Source organism: Chanos chanos, chromosome 10 (genome assembly GCF_902362185.1).
Source record: "Chanos chanos chromosome 10, fChaCha1.1, whole genome shotgun sequence".
In the NCBI taxonomy this organism is placed as follows: Eukaryota; Metazoa; Chordata; class Actinopteri; order Gonorynchiformes; family Chanidae; genus Chanos; species Chanos chanos.
Window position 1 is genome coordinate 8554200 of NC_044504.1, and position 25803 is coordinate 8580002.

The 25803-nt window shown below is 43.6% G+C and overlaps 1 protein-coding gene across 1 annotated transcript in view; it reads left to right on the top strand.

The window, feature by feature from the left end:
* Positions 1-25803, top strand: part of pard3bb (par-3 family cell polarity regulator beta b) — a 167472-nt gene that overhangs the window by 31293 nt on the left and 110376 nt on the right. The window contains exons 3-5 of the mRNA XM_030785939.1: positions 6673-6853; positions 14430-14533; positions 23421-23512. Coding sequence (XP_030641799.1) covers positions 6673-6853; positions 14430-14533; positions 23421-23512 — 377 coding nt within the window. The remainder of the gene's footprint in view (positions 1-6672; positions 6854-14429; positions 14534-23420; positions 23513-25803) is intronic.

Sequence of the window (25803 nt, forward strand, 5' to 3'; positions counted from 1 at the left end):
CTCTCTCTCTCTCTTTCTCTGTCTCTCTCTCCCTCAGTCATCTCTCAGTAATGTGCTGTAGGTTGTTGGAGTTGTGGGGCAGGCTGAGTCTCACTGAATGATGATGTAGCTGTTTACTGGGCGGCGGCAGCAAACCCTGGAGGTACTGATAGGCTGTTGCTCTGTGGTGTCTTTACTGCGAGCCTAAGACACATTAGTGCTGATGTGTTTATAGCACTTTGTGGAGGTTTTGCACAAAATAATCAGAGCCTGTGTGAACTTGGTCTGCACCACTGCAAACCAAACAGCGAAGCTTGACTGGTTACACACTGGCATTGAAACAAGTTTGTGTGCACCCGATATGGTGCTAATGTGCTTTTTCCATACTTGCCAAGATTCTAGTTTCCTGTTGATGGTCCTGAGATGTAATTGAGATTTTTGTCTGAAGTTCTAATTGGAGATTAGTTGGTTATGAAATTGTGAAGGGAGCAGATGCTACTTTAAAAGTGTCAGTTTCATGGTCTCATTAATCAAATCTCTCACATACTGATATTTGCACGGCTCACAAGTTAGTGTTACTATGCATCATCACACTCAAATAAAAGTCATCAATAAGTGTCTGTGTGTGTGTGTGTGTGTGTGTGTGTGTGTGTGTACTCCCAAGCTTCAGCTAGTCCTCTCTGCCTGATGTACACTAACTGACTCTGTTCACTGCAGGAGGAGAGTAAAAGAGGTCCTTCCCTGCTGTGTCAACAGACACCCCCCTCGGCTGCAGCTAACCTGAGCTGTCCCAGGTTCTTGCCCAACGCAGCCGGGATGGGTTGGGTGTGTGTGTGTGTGTGTGTGTGTGTGTGTGTGTGTGTGTGTGTGCGCGTGTGCGTGTGTGTGTGTGTGTGTGTGTGTGTGTGTGTATGTGCGTGTCAGAGCCGACGTGCTCTCTGACTCAGACTGCAGCTGCTAGCCTATTCTGTTCAGATCAGCTAGCTGTCAAATACACTCTGACTGACAGTGTAATACTAGATGAATGCATGTCCTCCCTCCTGTGTGTTTGTGTGTGTGTGTATGTGAGAGAGAGAGAGAGAGAGAGAGAGAGAGAGAGACAGATCAAGTCGTATTTCAGTTGGTGTGTCCCTTGCTCTTTTGTTCAGACTTGAACAGCCACAGTTTCATCCTGGATGGAGTATCAAAGGATAAAGAGCTGTTCAAGACATAATTTATTCTACATATTTAACAGAACTGCTGCAAATTATTATTTTGTAAATTATTAATCTCTTGATTTTTTTAATCAATTAATTGATTAATATAAATGATTAATGTCATTCAGATAATGCACTTAGACATATGAATGTCTTAGATAAATTTAATTTTCTCCCATTAAAATATAACTCAAGTCCAAAAGACGGATCTTTCCTGCAGGGTGTGCAGAAAACTGTAATAATTAAAGGCATTAAACTAATTATGTGCAACAATGCAAAAATGCAAGCAGTATATAAATGAAAGTGCAAAAATGCCCAACTGAAAGTCAAAAAAGGCTTCAGTTCTGTTCTCTTCAATCGCCCAACTCAAACAAGACCCAAAAATTGGGGTTTTTATCAGACCTCTGTGTTACAGTGGAAGACCGTCAGCATGTCCACATACTGTGGACTGAGGCTCGCTCTCCTCTTTGTCACTATATCTCCAGCCGCTGATAACAGGCCTTCTGATGGAGTAGATGTGCCAGGTACACACGAGTATAATTTTGCCCAAATGGCCAGTGAGGGAAGCCTTGCAGTGGATTCTCTCTTTTGGAAAGTGGACACTCTCCAAAACAGATGAGAATCTCCTTCCTCGCTACTTGGCCGATTGTGACTTTTGACACCTCGTATCCGCCATCAGTCTCGCTGTCATGTGGCTTTGAGTCAGACCTGAACAATGAGTCCAGTGAAGACACTGGCCTGTTCTCCTCCACTGACTCCTGGGCCTCAGACTTACGCTGTTTCTGACCCCCCTCATTTTCTCATTCTTCTCCTCCTTTCTAGAGCAAGTTTTCACACTTTCCTCTGCACTCTGAGGCACTCCTCTGGGGACAGGAATTGGAACTTGTGAAACTTGGGGTCTGGGGTAATGTGATAATTCACCCTCACTTCATCCAGCAGCAGCGTTTGTCTAACAGCTGATGCAGGATCAGGTTTTTGCCGCAGAGGTTTACATGGCCGTTACTTGCCATTTCACTAAGGACAATTGGGAGCTGATCAGCTGCAGTTTGATGACCTCAAATATGGTAGTAATATATGGGGGAAAAAAACAGCATAGCTATCACTATTTGTGCTGCCAGCGCAATTCTATCAGACAAATGATTGAAAGTATTCGACTAATGGCAGCAATATCAAGAGTGAGACTCAGTCACTGAATTGGCTGCATACCAAACTGTAGTTTTGGCCTGTGCAATAGCTCCAGAATGTTTCCTCTTCAGGTGTTTGTGTTTGTAACTAGTGTTATGGAATGCAGTCTTTGTTTTACAAAGTGAAGAAAACCAGCTTTTTTTTCTGTAAATACTGCCATACTTTCAGTCTTTGACATCTTCTTTGTTAGGGTCTGCCTTATCACCCACTAGGATCATTTGAAAACCAGAGCATCCAATAACCCAATCATGGTGCATGAGGTTAAGGCAAGCAGTTTGAGAAGTGATGATGATTTTGCCTCAATGTGTCTCCAGTGGTTTTGATTAAGAAAATGCGACACGATTAGTCTTCTGCGTTGACTGAATCGATTATGTCAACTAACCGCTGCAGCCTTGTTATATAATATACCTGAACACTTATTACACATCACTTATTACTTATTACAGCACATCCCTCCTTATTGGCTGGAGAGATAGAGGGATGAGAGATGAACTGCAGAGAAGTTCTAATTTATCATTAAAACAGTATTCATTCATTCATTCATCAAAGCTGTCTGCAGATCTCTGTGGCTGTTTGTCACTCTGTCAGAACTGGTCAGCCATGCTCTCTCTCCCTCTCTCCCTCTCTCTCTCTCTCTCTGACTTTCTCTCTCTCTCTCTCTCTCTCTCTCTCTCTCTCTCCCCCTCTCCTCCACCTAATATTATTGAGGCAGCCTTGTTATTGTGGTTGACAAGTTCTGATTATCCTGTCAGAAATAATTTAGCTTTGATGTCCTATCTCCACACCTGTGTATGTGTGTGTGTGTGGGCAGGTACATGTCTGTGTGTGGATTTGGACAGCTGTGGACGCTCTATCAGCATTCTCTCTGTCCTTCACAGTGGTTGTCAGTTTGCTATTTATTGTAATTAACACCTTAATTCTGCTATTGTAGACATCATTGCCAGAATCAAAGAGAAAAACTGATTTGGATATTGATGCTTTCTCTTTCTTTCTTTCTTTCTTTCTTTCTTTCTTTCTTTCTTTCTTTTTCTTTCACTCTTACATCACCCTCATCTCTCTCCCTCTGTCTTTTTTTTATACCGCTTACGTAGCGATTGTGTAAAAGAAAATAACTCTGAGACAAGGAGAAATATGCTCGTCTGGGCAGAGACATAAACGTTTGTCAATGTTTATTCTCAAAGCTCAAGACCTCTGAACGGGGGAAATGAGAAGTGGGAAGCCAGGATGTCTAGCAGCTCCACTTGATAACTGAGTATTGATCCAATTTCCTAGTCTGAGAGCTGCGGTATCAGATCTGTTTGAGGCCCGTGATGCGCTGGTTAATACGGCCGAGTGTGAGTGTTTGCACAAGGCGCGCGAGTGTTGCATCACAGTAAGCCGTAGCACACTCGGTTCGGTTGAGTTGTAATGACGGAGATGGTAATTGAGCAGATAGATTGGATTCATTAAAGGAGGTTTTTAGTGAGATTTGCTCTGTTTGGTTTTTGTCAGGACGTGATGAGCTCCGTGCGCTATGATTGAACAGCGCTGCTAAAAATGATTCTCTTGAATGAGTCTGTTTATGAGACTGTCTCCCTGTCCTTATCTAACCAGTTTGTCTACCATTCTCCTCCTCTCTCAGGCTGAGAAACAATTACCAACACAGTGGCTCACAGAGTCTGGTCCACCTACCCCCCCATCCCCCCATCAACCCTGTCCCCTCTGAAAAGTTTGTTACCAAAAGTTTGTTTCCAGGTTGTTACCAAATCAACCTCTGGTCTGAACTCTGGAACAACCTGAAGACAAACACTGCTTTCTCAGTGGTGTGGCATGTCAGTTTTTAAAGTCTGGGGTCTGTACTAAGAGCGTTGTTTGGTGTGGTGTAGTTTCTGGCGAATGTGGAGATTTGGTGTACTGCTGTCCTCATAATCACAGGGTTTATTCTCTCTCTCTCTCTCTCTCCCCCTCTCTATCTCTCTGTCTCTCTCTCACACATTCTCTTACACACTGGTAATTGTAAGAAAAATTCTGAGTGTGAGAGTATGAAACTTCCTGTTGTAAGCTCAGAGTGAAGTAAGCTTTGAATGGAACACGCGAGTTTTTTTTTCTAAAAGGTTTAGAAGAAGAGGAGTCAGAGGAAGAGAAAGAGAGGTTACTTTTGTCTGCTAACTTGCGTCGACGGTGGTGACCTGCTGTCCGACTGTGGCCAGCCATGTGGGGATGTCTTGTTTCGGGTTGGGCTCTTGCTCAGTGTTTTGATTTGCTGTGGGAAATAGGGCTGTGTGTATGTGTGTGTGTGTTTTGGAGATGTCTCAGACTAGTGACCAGCTCTAACCTGTGTGTGCTCCTCAGAGGTCGGCGTTTTTTATGATTGAAGGGAGACGATCTACCTGAAATAAATGAAACATCAAATCGAGGAAAGATAGAGAACATTCTCTCTTTCTCCCTCTCTCTCTCTCTCTCTCTCTCCCTCTCTCCCTCCCTCTCTCTCTCTCTCTCTCTCCCTCCCTCTTTCTCTCTCTCTCTCTCTCTCTCTCTCTCTCCCTCCCTCTTTCTTTCTCTCTCTCTCTTTCTCTTTCTCACACACTCACTCAGTAGATTGATGACATTTGTAGCACACCACGCTTTCTTCCTCTCTGGGTGCTTTCGAAGCACTCTCTCCTACTGAATAAATGTAAAGCCTTTCACTCTTAGCATGCCCCGTCCAGAAACCGAGGGGGGGGGGGGGGGTGCGGGGGGGTGCGACAAAGAGAGGAGAGAGCAATAGTTAGTATAATCAGAGGAAACAAAGAAAGGTGTTGGATGGAGAGTGATGGAAAACATGGACAGGCAGATTGTGTGGGTGTGGAGGGGTGGAGGAGGGGTGGAGGAGGATAGAGAGGGAAGAGAGTGATGGAGAGAGATGCGTTTGAAGAGGAACCAGAGGGACAGAGAGGAGAAGAAGAGAGGTTGATTTGTGAAGGTTGATGTGATGTTATTTGAGGTTGTCTAAGAGAGGCAGCCTGGGATATGGTTGAATGAACATGGAGGTGGGCTAGATAATGAATGACTGGGTTTTACCGAGCGGTTTCTCCATCAGTCTCAGAGAGAGAGAGAGCTCTCTCTGTCTCCGCGCCGCTGCCGCTCTCACTTCTCATACATTATGGAACCTCGGAGGACACGGGCTCTGACTCATGAATTATATGAATGAATACAAATGAATTAATGACTCAGATGACTCTTAGTCTTCCCTCTTTAATCTCCCCGGCTCTCGTCTCTGCTCTCTGCTGTACTCACTCACTCACTCTTTCTTTCTTTCTTTCTTTCTTTCTTTCTTTCTTTCTTTCTTTCTTTCTTTCTTTCTTTCTTTCTTTCTTTCTTTCTTTTCTCTCTCTCTCTCTCTCTCTCTCTCTCTGTCAGTCTGAGTATAGTTATTTTATGTGTTTACTTTCTGCTCCCTTGTTGTCTGTGTTTGTTTGGTGCAGGAAGCCTCGGGAGTTGCTGGTAAAGTCCTCTTTCTGTGCCTCGGCAGTAGCTCTGTATACAGCATACACCCACTGAATTCAGCAACAGCCACAACACGCACACGCACACGCACACGCACACGCACACACAAATGGAGGCCCCCAGAAGTGCGGTGTTTTTTTTTTTTTTTTAAGCCCAAATGCGGTGTCAGTGACTTAGTGAATGGGATGAGATTCCAGTATATAACAGAACGTGCTGTGTGGCTGGCCTCCCATGCAGGCACACAAAGCAACGCTGTAAATGGAACAGAGCAAACTCTGAGAGAACCTCACTCTACATAAGCCATGCTGGGCTCCTTAAACAACCTCTATAGCATCCTGATCCATAAGGTAACAAGGCTAGGGGCAATTTCTTAGCGCCCACAACACTAAAACATGTCTCTGGACTAACGAGCTTGTGTCTGTTATTCATGGATGGTGCTGCCAGACTCTGAGTGTATTCTGCAAGCTGTTGGTCTTAAGCCTGCTCGCTGGTTGCCATATATGTATGAATATGTTTTTTTTTTTTAATATTGTGTTTCTGATTAAGTTTTGTTTTTGTTTTTGTTGTTTCTTTACCCCTTGAACAGCAGGGACCCAAAACAGCAGAGTAGTATCACATTTAACCATGCTGTTCAGAATTTTCTAGGCTCTTTGTGTATTCACTTTCATTGAAGGCCATTCTTAGAGTAATTAAAAGAAAGAGCATTGTTGCTTTGTGCTGATAAGAAATATATCTACTTTGGCTACATTGTTATATTTTAAACATTTTACTTACTTGCTGAAGTCATTTGTCTTGTCTGTGTGTGTGTGTGTGTGCGCGCGTGTGTGCGTGTGTGTGTGTCTGGTAGTTAATAGCTGTGTATGAGGAGCAAGAAGCCCAGCAGAGGAATGCTGTGAGCCCTGGGACCAGCAGCCTCACCGCCAGTACCACAGGACACCCCAGCCCGGAACCCTACCACTCCGAACTCACCATCTTCCAGCCAATCAGAGGGGGCGAGATTGAGGTCAACTCCTCCGTCCTCAAATCTAGTAAGTACCCCTACAGCGGGGAGGACACGTACAGCATATACAGGGCTAAGGGGAGTAGGAATAAGATTAGCACTGCGGCCGTTATTCTGCCGTTAATCTGGTCGAATTCTCTGTTATCGTACTCGTTCACAGAGTAATGAAGAATTCAGTTTTTTTGCACACCCTCCAAAAAATCACTCTGTGCCCTCTTAACTTATCAAACTAAAGAAAAGATTAAATTTTGATTACAAGTAAGGATAAATGGCCTTTCTACTGAATGGGTAACTCTTACCCAGTGGCAGGGTTTGTTAGCAGACTTGAGTCATTCTTTATTTAGAAGTTAATGGTGAATAAAATGACTTATCCTCATTGCAGGAGGTTATTATGAGAGTAGTAATAGGAAATGCACTGTGCTGTGATAAGGTGCAAATACACTCACTTCTCATAGTGTCCCAGATCATATTAGGGCTTGATTGGGCTAAACACTGTTTAGAATTTCTTTCATGTTGTTGGAAAGGTAGAGACAAACTCACACTGTTTCATCCACTGCTATATGTAATTTAGCTTTTCTGGCTTTATCAAGGTTTAAATGAAAGCACACCCTGGAACTGAGCCCAGTGCTTTTATGACATTGCAATAAACAAGTTTAATATTGTGCCATTGAGAGATTACCTAATACTTTGCAATTCTATTATTGCAATTTTTCATGGGCATATGCACTTAAATAGTGCATGCAAAAAACCCCCAAAAAAACAAGCCCCTCCCCCCCCCCCCCCCTCTCTCTCTTACACACACACACACACACACACACACACACATAGTTCGGGAAGGGTGAAACTATCTTATTCTGTGTCAGTCTGCTGTTGTGGTCCCCTGCATGTCTCATAGAGCAGTAAAGCATGTGTGCTTGATTTGGCTGAATCTAACTGGAGAACAGCCCGATGTCAGTGTGACTGATAATCTAGAGAACACGCGGTGGGTTCCTCTTGCATGTCAAAGATTGTGTGTGAGGTAGAACATGTTACTCACTGAAGTCAAACCTTAGGGAGGGTGAGGAGAACTGTAGAGAGTGTGTGTGTGTGTGTGTGTGTGTGTGTGTGTGTGTGTGTGTTCACATGGGAACGTGCACGCTTATGTTTTTTGTGAGTGGGAGTCCTTATGTTTCCTTGTGAAGTGTCCTCTGGTTTAACTTTCATGGTAATGAGTGGCAGGCCTTGTAATTTTACTGCTTTTGAAAGTGGATTTTTTTCCCCCCGGTGTGAGCCAAGCATTCTTTGGTCTAGCTCGCGTTTCTTAATTTATCCATCAAGGTGGCGGTGTCAGCTGACAGAGTAATCTTTTCTTTTTTGCATTCTCCATGGCCGTAAATATGCCGTTTGTCACGTCGGCTCTGTCTGACATCCATCTGGGTCCACACCATCTGTGAAGGAGAGAATTGAGGAGGGTGTGTGTGTCTGTCTGTGTGTGTGTGTGTGAGAGAGAGAGGGAGTGAGAGGGTGCACAAGGGAGGGCGTAATGGGGTAGAGCACATAACTCTATAACTGACACAACATACAGGGCATTGAAATACATCATTTTCAACCCCTCCAAACCAGACTCTAAACCTCTCTCCCAATGATCTGCTGGTTTCACCCCCCCATAAAACCCTGTCCTAGTGCACACTGAGTCTGTAGAGGGATTATGGCTCGAGTGTGTTTGTGTGAATGCCCAGGATGCAGCCATCCATGTGCACAGGAAAAATACTTCTTCCTCAATTCAATCTCATTCCACCCTCTCCTCCCCTTTAATTCAGTTATACGCTGACCTGTTAAAAACCTCTAGAATGAGACAATTGGTATAATGCTATTTTATGCTTAAGTGATCAGTTTTATTACTTCAATTAGTTCACGAAGCAGAAAGTCATTGTGGGGGAAAATCAATTTCTCTTTTTGAAGGTATGCTTTAGTGTCATTGCAGAAAGTGACTGAATTTTGAGTTTTGATCAAATATTAAAGGAAAAAAAAAGTTTGATGATTGGCCAGAGGTTCTAGACTTTTTTTTTTCTTTTTAGTGTGAAAGCGCTTTTGATGCTTTTCCAAAGATCACTACTTATTCATTTGGTCAACTTGAGTTTCTATGGGAGAGATGAGTAATTTAGTTTGAAAAGACCTTGGAATTTTTTTTTCGTCATCTGTCTTGGCTTGGTGTCCTGCTTAACATTCATTTTTGCACCATTGATGACTGCTTTGATAACTGTGCCCAAAGGCCTACAGAGACCAGGAGTGTTGTCTGGAGTGTGTCTCCTTTGAAAGGACAGCACGCACCAGAGATGGGAGTTAAGTCACTACACATCACCAGCCTGAGAGAGAAAGAAGGAGGAGGGGAGAGAGAGAGAGAGGGAAATAAAGAGAAAAGAGAGCTGGTTAACTCACTTTGATGGATCTGTTTGATTGGCAGTGAGATTTTTGGGCTTTGTTCACATTAGGCCTGTGTGGTTGCCCTATCCACGGTGTCCATCTTTTTTTGGCTGCATTAAAGATCAAGAGTCTTGAGTCAAGAGTTGTGACAACTTTTGACTTTGTCATAATCAAGACAGGAAGCTCAACGCCAAGTCTGAGACCTTTTACAGATATATATATCTGACTGTTGCTCTGGTGGGTTGCAGTCTTGGTTGGATTTTAAAACCTGTAAAAGAATTTAGTCTTGAGTTTCTTGTCTTCAAAGCTATTCACTGAATCGGACATGATGTTTTAGCTGAATTATAGACGCCTACCCTTGAAACATGGTTGCGGCTGATTTTGGAGCAGGACATGCAGTCGGTGTGTAAGACAGTCCAAGCAGTCAATGGTGTTTGGAGCTGGGTCGGCTCGCAAAGACTCTGGAAAGACTGCAGAGGACGCAGGCAGCTCTGCCTCTCTCTGTGTGTGGGATCACTGGAGTTTATTGATCCTTGAACTGCACCCTATCATTTGCTGATAGTCTGCTCCGCCGGAGGAAAGACGTGTTATCGCCAGAGCCCAAGGCAGCTGTGGGCAGGATCCGCTGCGGGACCGGGTGGGGGATGCTCCATTGATTACTAATGAGACGGGCTCACCTTAACGTGGGCTCCTCCACCACACACACACAGACACACACACATTTCTTCCTCTAAAGCTCTGAGAGTACAGGTGCTTCAGGGTCAGACTTGAAACCGCTATGGTAGTTTGACTCTCTCTCTGTCTCTCTCTCTCTCCCTCTCTCTCTCCCTCTCTCATCACTGATGCAGTCACCCCACACTAATGAGGCAATACCGCATTCTCAATTAATCCAGCTTTACTGAGCTTTTAATAATGCATTTAGATAAAGAGAGCAGAACAAAATATTGATAGTTGTTAAGAACAGTTAGATTTGTTTTTCCTGATCAATATGTGCTGAGGGCCCACATGACAGATGATGAATACCAATTATTACTTTTGAAAAATACTGCATTTCAATGTATCTTCAATAAACTAACACTGACTCTGGATGGATTAGACTAAATGTCCTTACTTTAGGTTAACCAAGTAAATTTTTTTATCATTCCATTAAACAAATCAGTACTTTTTTTAGCAACATCAAGCCGGGAAAGTGGTAAATGTGCTTTTCTCTTGTGTGCGAGAAGACAGTCTGAGGATCTACAATTCGAGTGTCTCCAGGTGTTCCTCACCAACACGTCGTATCTGTATCCACAGTGTCTCTGTGTTGGTTTAGACTGGAACTGTAATGTGTCCCTTAGGACCCAGTTTAAGCTTAGAGACACTAAATTACCTCTGACACGTGCAACCTTTTCTCATTGACCCCGTAAAAAAAAGAAGATATTTTCTCCCTCGCATCTTGACCTCAGACTGTATGCTCAACCGAACACGATCAAGCCCTGCACTGAACCTCTCCGTAAACGAAAACAGCTCAGAGGAAGAAAGCAGGCAGGTTTGATGTTACATTGGTCATGCCGTCTGGTGAGTGATGGGACATACATTAAAGAGGGAAGAGAGATACAGAGGAAAGGCAGTATATGGTTTACCTCAGTGAGTTTTTGGAGCCCTGGAGTGTGTGTGTGTGTGTGTGTGTGTGTGTGTGTGTGTCTGGCTAGTTTCTCGTGAACCTCCAGGGACATGCAGAATGTTTGCCAGACTTGTTGAAATATAGGAGAGGGTTATCACTGACAGCATCAAATGTGTACGCTTTCATCAGCCCTGACATATTTATGAAAAGTCAGACGGCACAGCTCTCAGACTGGATAGTCTTTACCATAATGTACTGATTTGTTGAAACGGGAAATGGGGCTGAACTACGATAACCCCATTGAAAGACCTTGAAAATAACGAGCTTACAAAACCCTAGTCACGGTGGCTTTGGAGTTGGGGAACGGCTGCAGTTTCTAATCAAAGGCTAAAATGCTTTTTAGACGCTAGATCTTTAGTCCTGCTTTTGTCTCTTTGTTGCAGTCTTCAATCACAGATCAGAAGCAAGTCGGTTGTTGTCAATGTGGACAAGAGATCTCTAAGTCAACAGAGGATTGCTTCTTTACTTTCTCTTTTTCTCTCTGTTTACCTTCTTCCTGTCAGTTCATCTCTAAAACCCCTTTTTTTGTTGGGCCATGTGGAGAGCGCAATTGATTTGGTGTTCAATTTAATCAATATCTGTCGGTCTAAGTGCACTAAAGATGCTTTTGGAGTGAGGATCAATAGTGCGTCCCACGAATATCTTTTGACATGTATATTTTACATTTTTGGCAACACCTCAGGAGTTTGGTCCCCCAGTGATATCCCAGTAAGTGTCTAAGGGCAGAGACGCCACTAAAGCTCTCTCCTCTTTCTGTCTTTCCGTGGGGGTTCTAGCATATTCTCCACTGACCTGCTTTTGTCTGTCATATGTCTCATATTCTATAGGTTGCATTGATATATGGAGATCACTACCATTACCTCCCATGAGAGAGAAAGAGAGAGATTGACAGAGAGGCTCCCCAGAGCTTCAGTCCTACACCATGGAGCAGAACATCCTCATGTCTGTCTCCCTTTCCAGAGTTTGTATGTGTGTGTGTGTGTGTGTGTGTGAACTCAAGATTCATCTGCTCTGTCACACACCACCCATTACATCAGCTATTAAAACGATTTAACGCAGTGACTTGATGAATAGGAAAGTGGAGAGACATGATCGAAATGAAGTAAAAAGAAAGAGAAAACAAGTCTTTGAGCAGTGAAATCTAATGTGCACCTCTGCGATTGATTAATTGCCAGACTAATTGCTTATGTCTGATAGATGTTGTAAGACTTTCTGGAGAAATTATCATTTTATTCAGTTAGAAAGTATTCTCTTGTCACTGTTTGCATCAGTAGCTAAGCTACCAGGTGAAGCACATTTTAGTCCTGTTATTCACTATTTCTCACTCCAGTGACTAAGAAGGGAGGCTTTTTCTCATGGACCTCAATGTCACTTTCCAGACTTTTGTTTTAGGAAATGATCCAGCTGCAATTTATATTCGTTATGTGTGTTTCATTTGTCTGAAAGACAGGTTTTGATCTTCATTGTTTTGGCTGTGATATTTATAAACACAAAGTTCACTAACCTTGTTGGAACATCAACTTGTTTTGACTTGTTTGTTCAAAAAGACTGATTCTAGGGGAATTTATTTAGCTTTTGTCAGATGAATGGATTCGCGCTGAGTTGTGAGTGAGATAAGACTGCTCCAGAAGCCGACATGAGTGCGGCTGATTTGACTGACCCTGCTCTGTCACTGTGGAACATTAGTTTGGCTTGTGCAGTCGTCTGAAGTTTTAAACATATTTCTGCTCAGTGTAAATATGGAATATTTCTTCAATAGCCCATCAGGGTTGTTATTGTTGCTATTTTATTTTTGTTTTAGACCAGATTATGTTTAAGGATTTTTGTTACATCACCGAAATAGTTACCCGTCTCAAAAAAATCTCGAAGAAGAAAACAAAGACTGTAGAGGTTTGGCTCACGTAGCTGTTTCTTTAGGCCAGCGTGAAGCTGTGTTTTCGGTGTTAGTGTTCAGCGTGATACCCGTTGTCTTGTTTATGTAACTGAGGTGTGTAAGCTGGTGTAAGGGTCTGGTTGTAGAGTAGAATCATGTTGGGTCCTCTTCCACAGTGCCAGGCAGACCAGCACATCACCTCCTTATTGTTCTGCTGGCTCCAGTGAGGTGGCAGGGGAGGCAACAGGGAGAACCCCGGGGCGCTCAGGCCCAACAGAGCCTATCCTTCCTGTGCAAGGGAAGGGGAGGAGGGGGGCTGAGGGGGAAGCCACTCAAGCATGGGTGTCCCCGGAGATTTTTGGGATAAAACCCTGAGGCATCCACTCTTGCTGCAGTCCGATTTCAAACCTTTTTTGTAAGGTTGAAATGAAATGTCCCCCATAACAGTAGATTTGCACTGTATCTAGCCTTAGGAGTAATTTGCAATGACGTATTCATAGAGCAGACATGTGCTTTCTGTGAGCTATATTGCCCTACACAACCAAGTCTCGTGTAAGAGTGTTTTGGTAACTCTGTAAGTTGTAAACATTTATGTTTTTCGTAAACGTTAAAGTGTATGGTTTCACTGAATTTTACGCGTAAACATTCGATCATTAAGAATGATGAATACAAGATTGGCTCAGATTTTTCTCTCTGGAGTGGCTGGCCTGCGTGTCTAGCCCCCTGTAGCCGTGGCAACACAGAGAGCACGGCACTGCGAATCACTGTGACTTACGGCGAGCTGTTAAGAACTCACTCAAGTGCCTTGTAATGATCGATTAAGTGGAAAGATAACGTTTATTCACTTGGATGTGATAAGTGGATTGTTTTTTTTAGGTCTTGTGGGAATAGTCTTTTCACACTCCCTTACAAAATAAATGTTAAAAGCAGAAGAAATGGAAAAAGCACAGGGTGGTTTTTTTTTTCTTATTCCATTTAGTTGAATAAGTGTTGCAAAGTCATTAAAGTGCATGTCTGGCAAGAACTGCGCTTTTACATATAAGGTTAAAGGTTTTTTTTTTTCTGTGAAATATTGATTGAGGGGAGCAAGTTTGAAAATGTATGCAGGCTACTTCAGCGACTCAGCAGCCTGAAATTTACAACGGCGAATGTCAAAGCTTCTGAGACACACACACACCAGCTGTGTTTGCTGTTGAGTAGTGAACAAAATATTTAGCCAAGTCTTTCTGACCGCTTCTTGCCTTTGAGCACCCCTTTCTCTCTCCCTCTCTCTCTCTCTTCTTCTCTCTCTCTCTCTTCCTCTCTCTTTCTCTCTCTCTCTCATGCCTCTCCAGTGGACTGTGAATATATAAACCGTGTTTAGCACTTAGTTAAAATCTCTGCTCTTTTCTGTAGTGCCTGTGCTTCTTTGCTAATAACCGGTGCTAAAAATACTGCTCCTAAGGAGCACAGAAGATAGCAGGAGACCAGATATGCAGATATCCGGCGCTGAAACACAATATGATGATAATCACCAAGGTTCTATTTAAAGTTGAGTTCATAGACAGAAATGGAGTCAGAATATAGCTCAGAAAAAGAACATTAGCTATACTAACATATTCAAAGTTTGCTTTCCGTCTCCTTATTTGACACACGTGTGTGTGTGTGTGTGTGTGTGTGTTTCAGACACTCCCCTGCTGGTGAGAAGCAGCAGTGACTCTGCCCTTAGCCCCCCTGTAGAGACAGGAGCCGCTCACCCAGAGGAGAGTAACAACACCCCAGTACCCACGGTAAGACCCGGTGATGAAAACCTGTGTGATGTCCATTTCTCCATTTCCAGTGTTGCACAGAATAAAGAGATCCTCTCATAAACCAAGGGAATAAACAGATGCATTGTGGAGGATTTTGGGGAAATTTTTTTTTAGTGCCTTTGATATATTTTTCCTCATCCTGTTTTATTCATCGCACATTGATATTATTTCTCATGCAAATATCAGCAAAGAGATGTGGCTGAAATGCGGTATGAACACAGTTATACCGATACTGTCTATGAATACATTTATTGCATTTATTTTGAATACCGCAGTTGGTGGAGTATAAACATCCATTTGTTTCTTTCTACAGCAGATTCTGTATGCGCTCTGTTTAATGGACTGGGCAGAAATAGATGGAGGTATTTTATTATGCTGTACCTCTCTGTTCTCTGTCGAGCTCTTGTTGGACTAGTTTGGAGGGTTTTAATGCACACACACACTCCGTCTCTTTTTCCGTCTCTGATAGGAGTTTTGGTGTACCTGTGGATGTGTGTACCCCATCACCATAATTAATAGAGCATTAACTAGCTGTCCACAAACAACTCATTACATTAACTGTTGCTGCACTGTTACATAATTATTCAACCCTTCATTATTTTTCTTTTTTTTTCACTTCAGCTGAAGAAGCAAGGATCTGTTTTTACCTGCCATTCCTCTTAATAAATATTAATGACTGAATTATTGGCTCTAACATCACACTAGTAATTAATTAGTATTTTTCCCCAAACTTGTGTAAACGTCCTCGGGTCATGTGTTTGATTTATTATCGGCAAATATGTTCTTCACGGTTGTTTTGGGGAAAGATCAAGGCGGAAACATTGCCCTAGTATCAGGTGCCCTGTCTGGGGTGTGTAGAGTGAGTTTCAGGGTAATTTACGTCCGTGAGGAGGGGTGGAGGAGAGTTTTCTTTTTGTCTGCCGGTTTCCGACATGAGCAAGCCCTGGGGGGATCTGGTCTCCATGGCGTCACGCTTGCTTTTAAGCGGGCACGGTCTGACAGATGAAGTTTTGCTACTAAGATGGATGAGTCTTATCTGTTCTCTGTGGTTGGAAGAGCCCAGGCTGCTCCCTCCCCCTTCTCCCTTCCATTTTAAAAGGATCAAAAATCTCCCCTCACCCCCCCCCCCCCCCTCCCATCAGTGAGTGACAGGAGCGTGAGGCGGAACATGGAACGCTCATCCTGGAATGTGTTCTGTTTCAGTGTTCCGGAACGATCCTCAAACATTCCCAAACAATCTGAGTGGTTCCTCGTGCTCCCATTCCCCACAACTCTTTTATGTTTTTTTTTCCCTTTGTCTCCTTATCCCTCCCTTTTTTCTTGGGATATTCATTGTATATTAAGGAGCAAGCTCTTTTGCAATGCGCTTATTTTCCTCGGGCCTTCCTGCACCTGCGACCCTGTCCCCTCCTGCCTTCATTTTTCTCCTCCTCTGTGTTGCCTAGCAGCCCTACCAGGACAAGCTCTGTGTGTTTTTATTGTATTTAAGAGGGTTTATTTTCCTCCAGCACTGCTACACCTGTGGCTCTGCACCAACTTACACCCTCTGCCCCCCCTCTGTCTCCCCCTTTCTCTCTCTCTCTCTCTCTCTCTCTCTCTCTCTCACTCTCACACACACACACACGCACAGACATAATGGAATATGGTGCATGTGCTTTAGTCTGCTGTATTTTGATGCTGCATTTATGGTTTTCCCCTATTTCCCTTGCTAGATTTGGTATGATACAGGGAGGGCAGCCAATAGCAGGATGATTGGATTGGGGGGTGGGGGTGGGGGGGGGGGGGTGGAGAGGGGGTTAGACAGCAGAGGCTTTCCGGGTGGAAAGAGAGTGAAAAATAGAGAAAGAGGTGGAGGGGTGGGGTTGGGGAGGGATGTGAGGATTGTGTTCAGGTCACTGAGGGATTTCTGATAGCTTAGTCAGGTGTCTCTTTTCTTGACCCAGCGCCCAGTTCAGATTCCAGTCTGTCGTTTGAAGCTCTTTCATGTGGTGGGGGAAGTGTTGGCCTAAGACCAGTCATGAAAGTCTGTAGGAGTTGGAATCATTATGCTTGACTTCTCTTCAGAGAGAAGTACTAAAAACTTGAAGTGAGAATATTAAAATGCATATGACCTTCTGTGACAGATAACAGTATTGTATGCATTTCATTTTCCGTGAGTTTCACAGTTGCCTGCTCTCAACTCAACATTCGCACTCTCATCTCCAGTTTCAATTTAAAGCAATGGAAAAGATAGATAAGGACTAGATTATATAACCAAAGGAAATGCTAGTCAGCTTTCAGAATCCTGGTGGTGATGGTTATGAACGACAGGAAAGTTCGGTCCCTGTCTCTCTGTTTTTATTGCTCTCAGTTCATCTTCTTGCTCCCCCAAGAGCCAATTAAGCATGTTTTTCATGAAACCGCTTTGTGGTGTGTGTCGAGTGGTCACAGAGAGAGCATGAGCACCTCTCTCTCTCCTGCCCCTCTGGTCATCTAAATCTCTGAGGTGGTCAGTGGATAGAATCGACCTCCCTTTTGGAAGTGTCTGTTCTTTTTTTCTTTTTCTTTTTTTTTTCTTGTTTTCTCTGGCTCTCCCAAAGGACGTCCCAGGATGTCCCAGTTGTGTGTGGCCATCTCTGACATTCAGTCAGTATGGCTCTAATGAGCTCTGTTAGACAGGCCAGTGGAGTTAGGGGAAATGAGTACCACACAGAAATCCTTAGCTTGCAGGTCCTCAGAAGTGGTGGTTTTTTTGTCATTTATTTTTTTCATTAAGCATTATTGCATTGGGTTGTAGGTAACATGACTAAACAAGTTAAGCAGCTGGTGACCGACAAGGTCAGTTTATAGACTTTAAGCTTTGGATTTGTTGGCGTTTGAATATGTGCACGTATATGTATATATGCAATGCCCCTCCACTGCTATAGTAACATTTTATATCATAGATAGATGATTAGAGCAGTCCAGTTTATGGACTTTATTCTGTTGTAGTCCCCTATGTTTTGGTACATACCGGAAATACAAGTGTTGTTAAGATATTTAAGGAGCTCTTGGTCCAGTTGTTCAGCTCAGGTCTGTGATGAACAGGGAATTTAACTGGACAAATGTGTCTCTTCTTACAGTGAGCACTACAGGGAATGTGCATTCCAGATCCTACACACTGACTGTTCTGCCCAGGTTGACATCCACTGTTGTAACACAATCTGGTATGAGTGGGTTGGAACTGTATTTTCAATTGGTTAAATCCAGGACAACTGTAAAAGTAAGACAGGGTGTTGGTTTCAGACTACACCCATCAAGCTGCTTAAATGTGTGATGTCACTCGAACTACAGCATGGGAGAGCCATGCACGTTTACAACATCTCCTCATGTTTCCCATCACAAAAAATCTCTAGTTCCCTCACTTCACCCCAGGAGTTCCCAGTTGGGTTGTGTGTGTGCGACAGAGTTTGCTGCCCCTTACGTTTCTGTTTGATGCCAGATGCTAACATGCTAACGGGCGACGCCGAATGAAAGTTCTTGAGGGCTCAGCTATCTCATTATGTCCGTGGCTCGGGGGAGCTCGCTGTCGCCTGACAGAAAGCTTCTGCCTGACGTGCTTACACACGCACCTCTCACACTGCTTTGAAATTATACTTAAAAGGATACAAGCGCTCAAATTAAAAATGTTTCTGCGCCCTAATCGAACTGCCTCTCATTCACAAACCCCCAATTAACATCAATTCCGCCAAGTCCTTCTCTCTGCAGCCCAGTGGGGGTAATTAAACTAGCACTTTTCGCTGATGAAGGGTTAAGCGCAACACCGAGGAAGGGAAAAGAGAGACCGAGAGTGAGTGTGTGTTTACGTCTGTGTGCGAGTGTGTTTTCACCTGTACGAACAAGGGGGGAGCTGACAAGAGACCCTGTGTTACTGTGAGAACTCATGACATGTCTTTTGTGTTCAGCGGTCCCGATAGCGGGGCTTTGGCCACCCCTATCCCAACACGGGATGAACAGCTGCTCAGCTCGCGTGCGATTTCTCAGGGTTTGCCTCAGCATTTCTCTCCCTTGCACCGTTGCTCTTTAAGCATTGCATCTCTGAGTAAGAGCACAGGCTTCAATCAGGTCCTCTGTCCAGTTCAGCCATTGTCTCGCCTGGCTTTGAACTGGATCCACCAGGAACTCCCATAGTCCCAAAGCTCGACCAGAAACTAAATCTCCAATCTGGACTCTACTGGAATGCACAGCCTCCCCAAGACTCAGGAAAGGAGAGACAATGTCCCCCAAATTTCTTGGTAGTTTAGTTGAGTTCATTTCCCTGTGTGTCTTGCACTAGGAGACCATTTTAAAGAAATTGCACTTTTTAGACTTTGGATTAGTTTATCATCTGACTTCAGGAAAAAAAGAGAAAGAAATCATGACTTTATAACAGTACTTCATATACCTTGGAAATGGATAAAATGGAAAGTGGATAAAAGTGTACAGCAGATCACTGCCCTCAGACAAAATAATAGACACAACAAAATTCATCTTATTTAAATTGTCCATTAGGAGAACAGAAGAACCTGTCTTTGCACAGACTTCATCCATCCTTAATGCACACTTAATAGTTTCAGAGTGTTACATACTTAAGCAGTGACAGTCCTCTTCAGAGTTCAGTCAAAACAAGCGGGGGAGAAAAAAGGTGACAAAGAAAGGAGGCTTTTTGTTCAGCAGAGGGGCCGGACAATTAAAGAACTGAAATGCGCTGGTGTTCTCATAGACTCCTTACAGCACTTAGATCCTAATCAGGACATCACTGCACCCAAATGAAGATCCAGAAATTATATGGTTCACAAGTGCCATTAGTGTGTCAACGCTTTGGCTTTCCTTTCCTTTCTTTCTTTCTTTCTTTCTTTCTTTCTTTCTTTCTTTCTTTCTTTCTTTCTTTCTTTCTTTCTTCCTTTCTCTCTCTCTCTCTCTGTGCTAGTGTTTGTGTGAGTGTGTCAGTCGTGTGTATGTGCATGTGTGGAGACAGTGAGTGTGTATTGGTGTGTAATGACAGGGTTATGGTGCTCTAATGCTCTGAGTGAGGTTCCTCTCTCACACTACTGTCTCTTCTCTCAGGCCCTGACTGAGGTAACGACTGTGTAATTGTTCAGAGTGTCACTTGGCCTTTTCTGAGGAATAAGTGGGGTCGAGGAAAAGAAGTGTCTCCTGGCCTAACTCACTCTTTCTCGTTTTTGAATAAGTGAGATGAGGTGAAGCTTTGGTTAGGGATATTCTCTGCATTTCTCTCCTTATTGCTTAATTTAGGTCTGTGAGCATGTGTTGCTTAAAAAAAAGTTCTGAAATTCAAGCACAGCAAAATTCGAAATTTTGAATTTAAACAAGTCAGCTGAGCATTTTCAATTTGTTTCTCTTGTCTCATATCAAGTACTTTTATCTCGTAAAATCATTGCTGTTGTATGAAGACACATTACGTATGAAAGCTAAGTCTGAACCCTCTATATAATTTATTTTCGTGGCTTGTTCCATAGCTCAGAGTATTCTCACTGGTAAACAACGTATTTACACTTTTGGCTATCAATCCAAGAGTGCTGACAGTTGTATTATTTGAAGAGGTCAAAGCAAAGCATAGATATCACATTTACCTTCTCCATGACCTCACCAACAGGAGGTCTCTGTTGCCTAGGTTTCTTTCTCTGATATAGCTCTTCCCCTTATGTCGTTAGTCACATACCCCTGTGAGAGATGGGTCACATTGTGCTAATTGCACTGGGAGTATTTTTCAAGTCTCTCACCCTTTGGGTTTAATAGTTAAAAAACACAGAGTAGCTTTTCTTGTTTCATTCTCTACAGAGATAATTCAGATCTTCCTTAGGGGAAAGACACTTTTAGAGCTTGCTTATAAGGCAGCATATGAGTAGATGGTCTTTTTTGTTTGTTTGTGTCTGGCACAGTGAGGAAGAGGAGTTTGAGCTAGATGATGGTAGTTGTTCAGAGCATATATATTGGAGCAAGGAATGAATCGAATTGTCTTGGTCCTGGGCAGGGTGTGTTGGTGTGTCGTCACGGGTGTCAGAGCTGTCTGTTTGTTGTCTTTTAGAAGTGTGACTGTTAAGGTGCAGCACTGTCGGCTGTTACAGCGGTCCAAATAAATTACTTATGTATGAACAGAGAGTCCTGGACGTGCTGAAAAAGCAAAAATATTTCTTTATTTATATAGCTTGGTTCAGCAAATGAACAGGGTCTTAAAGGTACTGTTTGTGGCAATTGGAACATCATTTGAGATAATTACATTTTAATGTGAACATAATGGCTTATGGACATGAACGATTTCACAGTGTTTTTTTTCCTTCTCCACATTGATTTATCCAAAATCCCCTGGATCTCCCTTTCTTACACATATTAGTCTTCTCTGGACCATACACTCACTCGTTTTAGGCTAAAACGAACCTCACTTTCCACCGCGATGGATTTCCAACCCAAGTACTCACAATCCATATGACTTAATGAGCGTGAAACGTGGAATGCAGCTAAATTATTCTCTTTGAAGGCACATTTAGATAATATCTAGAGACATCTTGAATGTGAACAGATGCTAGTCCATGTGAAGACAAGACACTACACAGCAGTGATGATTGGAGCCCAGGACTTGTTTGGTCATCCTTTCATCTCCGTGGTGCCTTTATCGTGATCTCATTATTGTCTAGTGTCACAAAACCTTCCCTTTAATATATTTTTTTGGAATGGTCTTTTCACGAATCAAAGGTCCAAACAGAACGATTAGGAAAACAAAGCACGGAGAGCAGTAAGCTCACTCTGTTATCAGTCATATCCGAAGCTCACATGACCAAAAACCGTCGTAAAAACCTCCGTGAAGAATGGACTCCTCACAAGACATAATTAAAATGTATTGTTGAGACGCATCAGGCCGTCCGTACTTGTTTGAGACGTGTTTTTAATTGTCTTGATTGGTGTAAGGACACCGTTACGCCTCATTAATGCAGGCAAGCTAACGGCATTCTGCTCCCTATCAAACATGCAGTCAGTTGTCACTGCTCTGTTAATGGTTTGCTGGTTCACATTAGTCTTAAAAGGTAGGCGTTGCTATATCCCAGAGCTCCCCGATAGAAGCTGTGGTAATTTAAGCTTTTATGAAGCATGGCCGTATTTGTCTCATTAATTGCTGCAACAAATCTCTTTGTGATTTGTAATGAAAACGTGCTTTGTGAGGACAGTAAAGGTACTTGGTGTTAGGGGCTGTTTGATTTGGGGCCTTCACTAATCTCGGCAGCGTGGTTTGAGAGCGGGGGGCGTGTTAGGAGGGACTGCATCGGCACAGACATTAAGCAGACAAACAGAATTGATTTCTACGCCGCGGCGAAATGAGACATTTACGCTCTCGCCCCCGTGCTCCTCAGCCGAATCGACTCAGGTGAGACCAATCAGGCTCTGATCCAGACCTCTGTATGATTACCCCTCTCTTCCGCACTTCTCTGACCTCTGCCTCATGCCCGCTGTGGCTCTGACGTCCAGCGTCTACATGCAGGGCAGAGAAAGGCACTGCTCTCTGCTGTTCTGTTCAACTCCGTTTGGTCAGATTGGATCCGGTCGGTTTGCGTTGAGTTCTGGTAGTTAAGGTTTCGTTCGCATTTATTCTATTCCTATGTTTTTTCCTTGGGATTTTTGTTCCGTTTTCTATTATCTATTGTTTTTCCCTTCTTTCATATAATTCAGTTTTGAGAAATAGACCATTACTATATGGGTTTTCTATTCCAATTATTTCCTGACCTGTAGACATAGTCATGTATTGGAAGCAGAGCCATGGATAGAGACTAGTATTTCAGTGTTTGTCGGTATGAAGTGCTCTTTCTCACATAGGCTGTGTGCCTCAGACCCTAACCTGTGGCCCAAAGCCCAAAAGCCCTCTTGTTGCTGTCTGAGATGCAGCTCCCAGATCAGGGATTCAGCTGGCAGCAGGAATCTGACAGGGTCAAAGGGCACAGAGAAGTACATTAGGGCTTTCTGGCTGCGCTGACCCCTGCTACACTTCCTGTCACGGGTGAAGGCCACCATGATGCATTGTTTCTGCTCCTTTAGTCTGACTGATGCTCCCTGGAGACGTGTCTGCTATATCACAAACACACACACACATACGCACACACGCACACACATACACACACACACATATTTTACACAGCATAACAACTGTTTTTTCTGTCTGACTGACCCTCCCCGTAGACATCTCTTCTGTATTACACATACACACTCACATGCACACATGCACACACATACCCCTAAGCAACATGGCAACTGTTTCTTTAGCTGGACTGACCCTCCCTGTACACATTAGTATACTATAGACATGTCATTACTGTTTTACACTCATATGCACACATATGTACACAGTTACTGAAGTGAAGCCTGATATCACAGCCTGCAAGTAATTACTAATGAACATACAAACACACGTACACACACATACACACACACTCTCACACACACACACACAGAATCTCTCTCTCTCTCTCTCTCTCTCTCTCTCTCTCTCTCTCTCTCTCTCATAATGTGCACAGACCAGCATACAGAATCATTACATCTTATTGCTTCTATAATTACTGTATCCAGTGTTCAGACAACACACATTCTGACATGAGAGTCATTACTGATGTAATTATACACTAACGTGTTCAGAGGCTATATGGTATATATCACATAAGTCCTACATTTTCACTACACCTTACAGTTTTTAATGAACAATATTATAATCTACTGAGTTTGAACATATTCCTGTATATTTGTGCACCGTGAATGTGGACTGTGTGTGGATGTATATGTGTAAGGCCAGAGGTAACAGTGGCTCTTACAGTACACTGAGCTGTGACTGACATGATGAGCATTGTAATGTGTTTGTTTTGTTTAGGGGGTGAACCACACACTGACTGAAAGAGGAGGAGCCACAGACACGCACACCACAGATGCGTCTACCAACAAAACAAGCCCATTCACCCTAAAGTAAGACCTGAGTGTCTGCTGTGTGTCGGTATACGTGTGTGTGTGTGTGCGTGTCTGCGTGTGTGTGTGTGTGTGTGTGTGTGTGTGTGCGTGTGTGTGTGAGAGAGGGAGAGAGAGAGAGCAGTGTTTGTATCCTTTCTCCTGTTTGTTTTTTTTTTTTCCTTTCGTCTCTCTCTCCTTCTCATTAACAGGCATTCTGAGTCAAAATGAGTGGAAAAGATCAAGGCTGCGTTGAACTTGCATATAAAATGATAAATCATTAAACAACTACAAAAGGCGAGAGAAACGGGGTTAACCACACAAACAAACATGTGAATAAATCAGAGCGACGAGGGCCTTTTTTTTTTTTTTTTTCACTGTTTAATGAGCTAGTCTGGGATTAGGAGCGACCTCTTCCTTTGTTCCTCCGAGAACATGAGAGAGATATTAGAACCCTCACTGAGCACAGGACATCAGCACTTCCAGCACACTCGACTCTGTCTGTCTCTCCCAGGTCACAGCATTTGGTCTGTTATAGCGCCAGACAGAGCAGAGTAAGCCGCCAGCACACATGTTCAGCACCTCAGTCAGGTGACACAAGTGTTCATCCAGGGTTTTGTAGGGAAACATGACACCAAAGCCACGGTACAATGGCCGGGACAAGGCTGTAGGCAAAACCACATGACGAATACCCTGCTGCCATCAGATGTATCGCCACCACTTTCAAAAATAAATAACAACACCATAAACAAAACCAGTGAATTGATCCCATCTGGCCTGTCCTCATTTGCAGTGTAGCAGATGAATTAAACAGACTCGTAGTGGTTAACTTGGTTGGCCTTACCTTCGGCTCAGTTCTGGCCTGTGGCACTTAACACGGCGGCGTTGGGAGGACAGCCTGCAGCTGTGACCTGGCGGAAGAGGAGCGAGTCTGGACTTTAAAGCACCGGAGGTGCTGCTGGACAGTCGAGAGCCGATGAGGTCATCACCTACTCCAGCACTGTTCCAGAATCACTGCATCACCTCACTCACGCGAGTGTGCCTCTCCATGGCAACCTGCCGTAACCATGGAGCATGGCGCAATAGCGTTTTATTTTTCTCCACAACATAAGCGATGCTTAGCGCTTACTGCAAAGGGGAAACGACCCTTGAAATTGAAAAAAGAGGGGAGAAATGAGTACGGCCACGAGTGTAAATATTTTAGAAGCCTGTCGCAGGTTTGGCTGCAAGCTCTTTTTTTTAAAGGGTCACCTACAGAAACACTTTAAATAACAAATAATCTGAATGCCTTCGGCTGTTTGAAATCCTAACAATAAACATTTAAAAGCATGGACAATTTGTATCAGACACATGCACAAACACATAGGCGCATACAAGCTTGAAAGGTATAGGCAAGTTGAGGGCGTATCATTCTTACTCTCCTCTCTTTGGCAGATCTATTGGAAAGGTCAAATGCATGCGCTCATATGTAATAGACTGAAAAGATTTCAGATTTTCCCTGGTTGTCACACAGTCTGGATCTCTCTATCTCTCTCTCCCTGCTTCCCTCTTTCTCTCTCATCAACTCAGTCATGCCTGGCATGGAGCTGGTCGGGTGGTTTTGGGAAGGGAGGGGTGTCTAGCTCATGGGGAGGATTTTGGGGTGAGGTGGGAAAGTTTAGCACGTGGGGAGGTTAGGGCGCGGGGGATTTTGGATCGTGAGTTCTTATCACCCTTCTTTGTGTCAGCCCCTTTGGGCTCGGACAGAGTGATGGCAGTTTATCACCCAGCCTTCTCATCACGCCATCCGCCAATCACACACACACTCTGATAACAATCCTCGTTATCAAAGAAAGAGAGAGAGTGCGAGAGAGAGAGAGAGAGAAAGAGACTTGCTCTTTAACCCCCACCCCTGAGTCTGCCTTAGGCACTTAAATGTGAAACTCTCACTTCTCAAATCTTGATTTAATCACAGGGATGTGTTTCAGACATGCCTCTGTGACTTTTAATTTTGTTATAGATTAATACCGATAAGACAGATAGGCCTCTTTACCATACTCAAATAATACCTGCATCTGCAGCAGTTTCAAACCAAAAGCTCTAACGCTGGATTATATCGACCAAATCATTTCTGGAGTGAAGGGTAATATCAGCCGTGAAAAGATCTCTTTTTCTGTCTCTTTCTCAATCTGGTATCAGGCCACAACATTAGACTGGATTAGAGCCCCAGTGTGACAGCATCACTGTCAGGACAATCAATATAAGAGCACGGTGGTGACCAGCATCACTCCCCCCCCCCCCATTCTGCCTTTCAGCCTTTCAGAGCCTGAGTG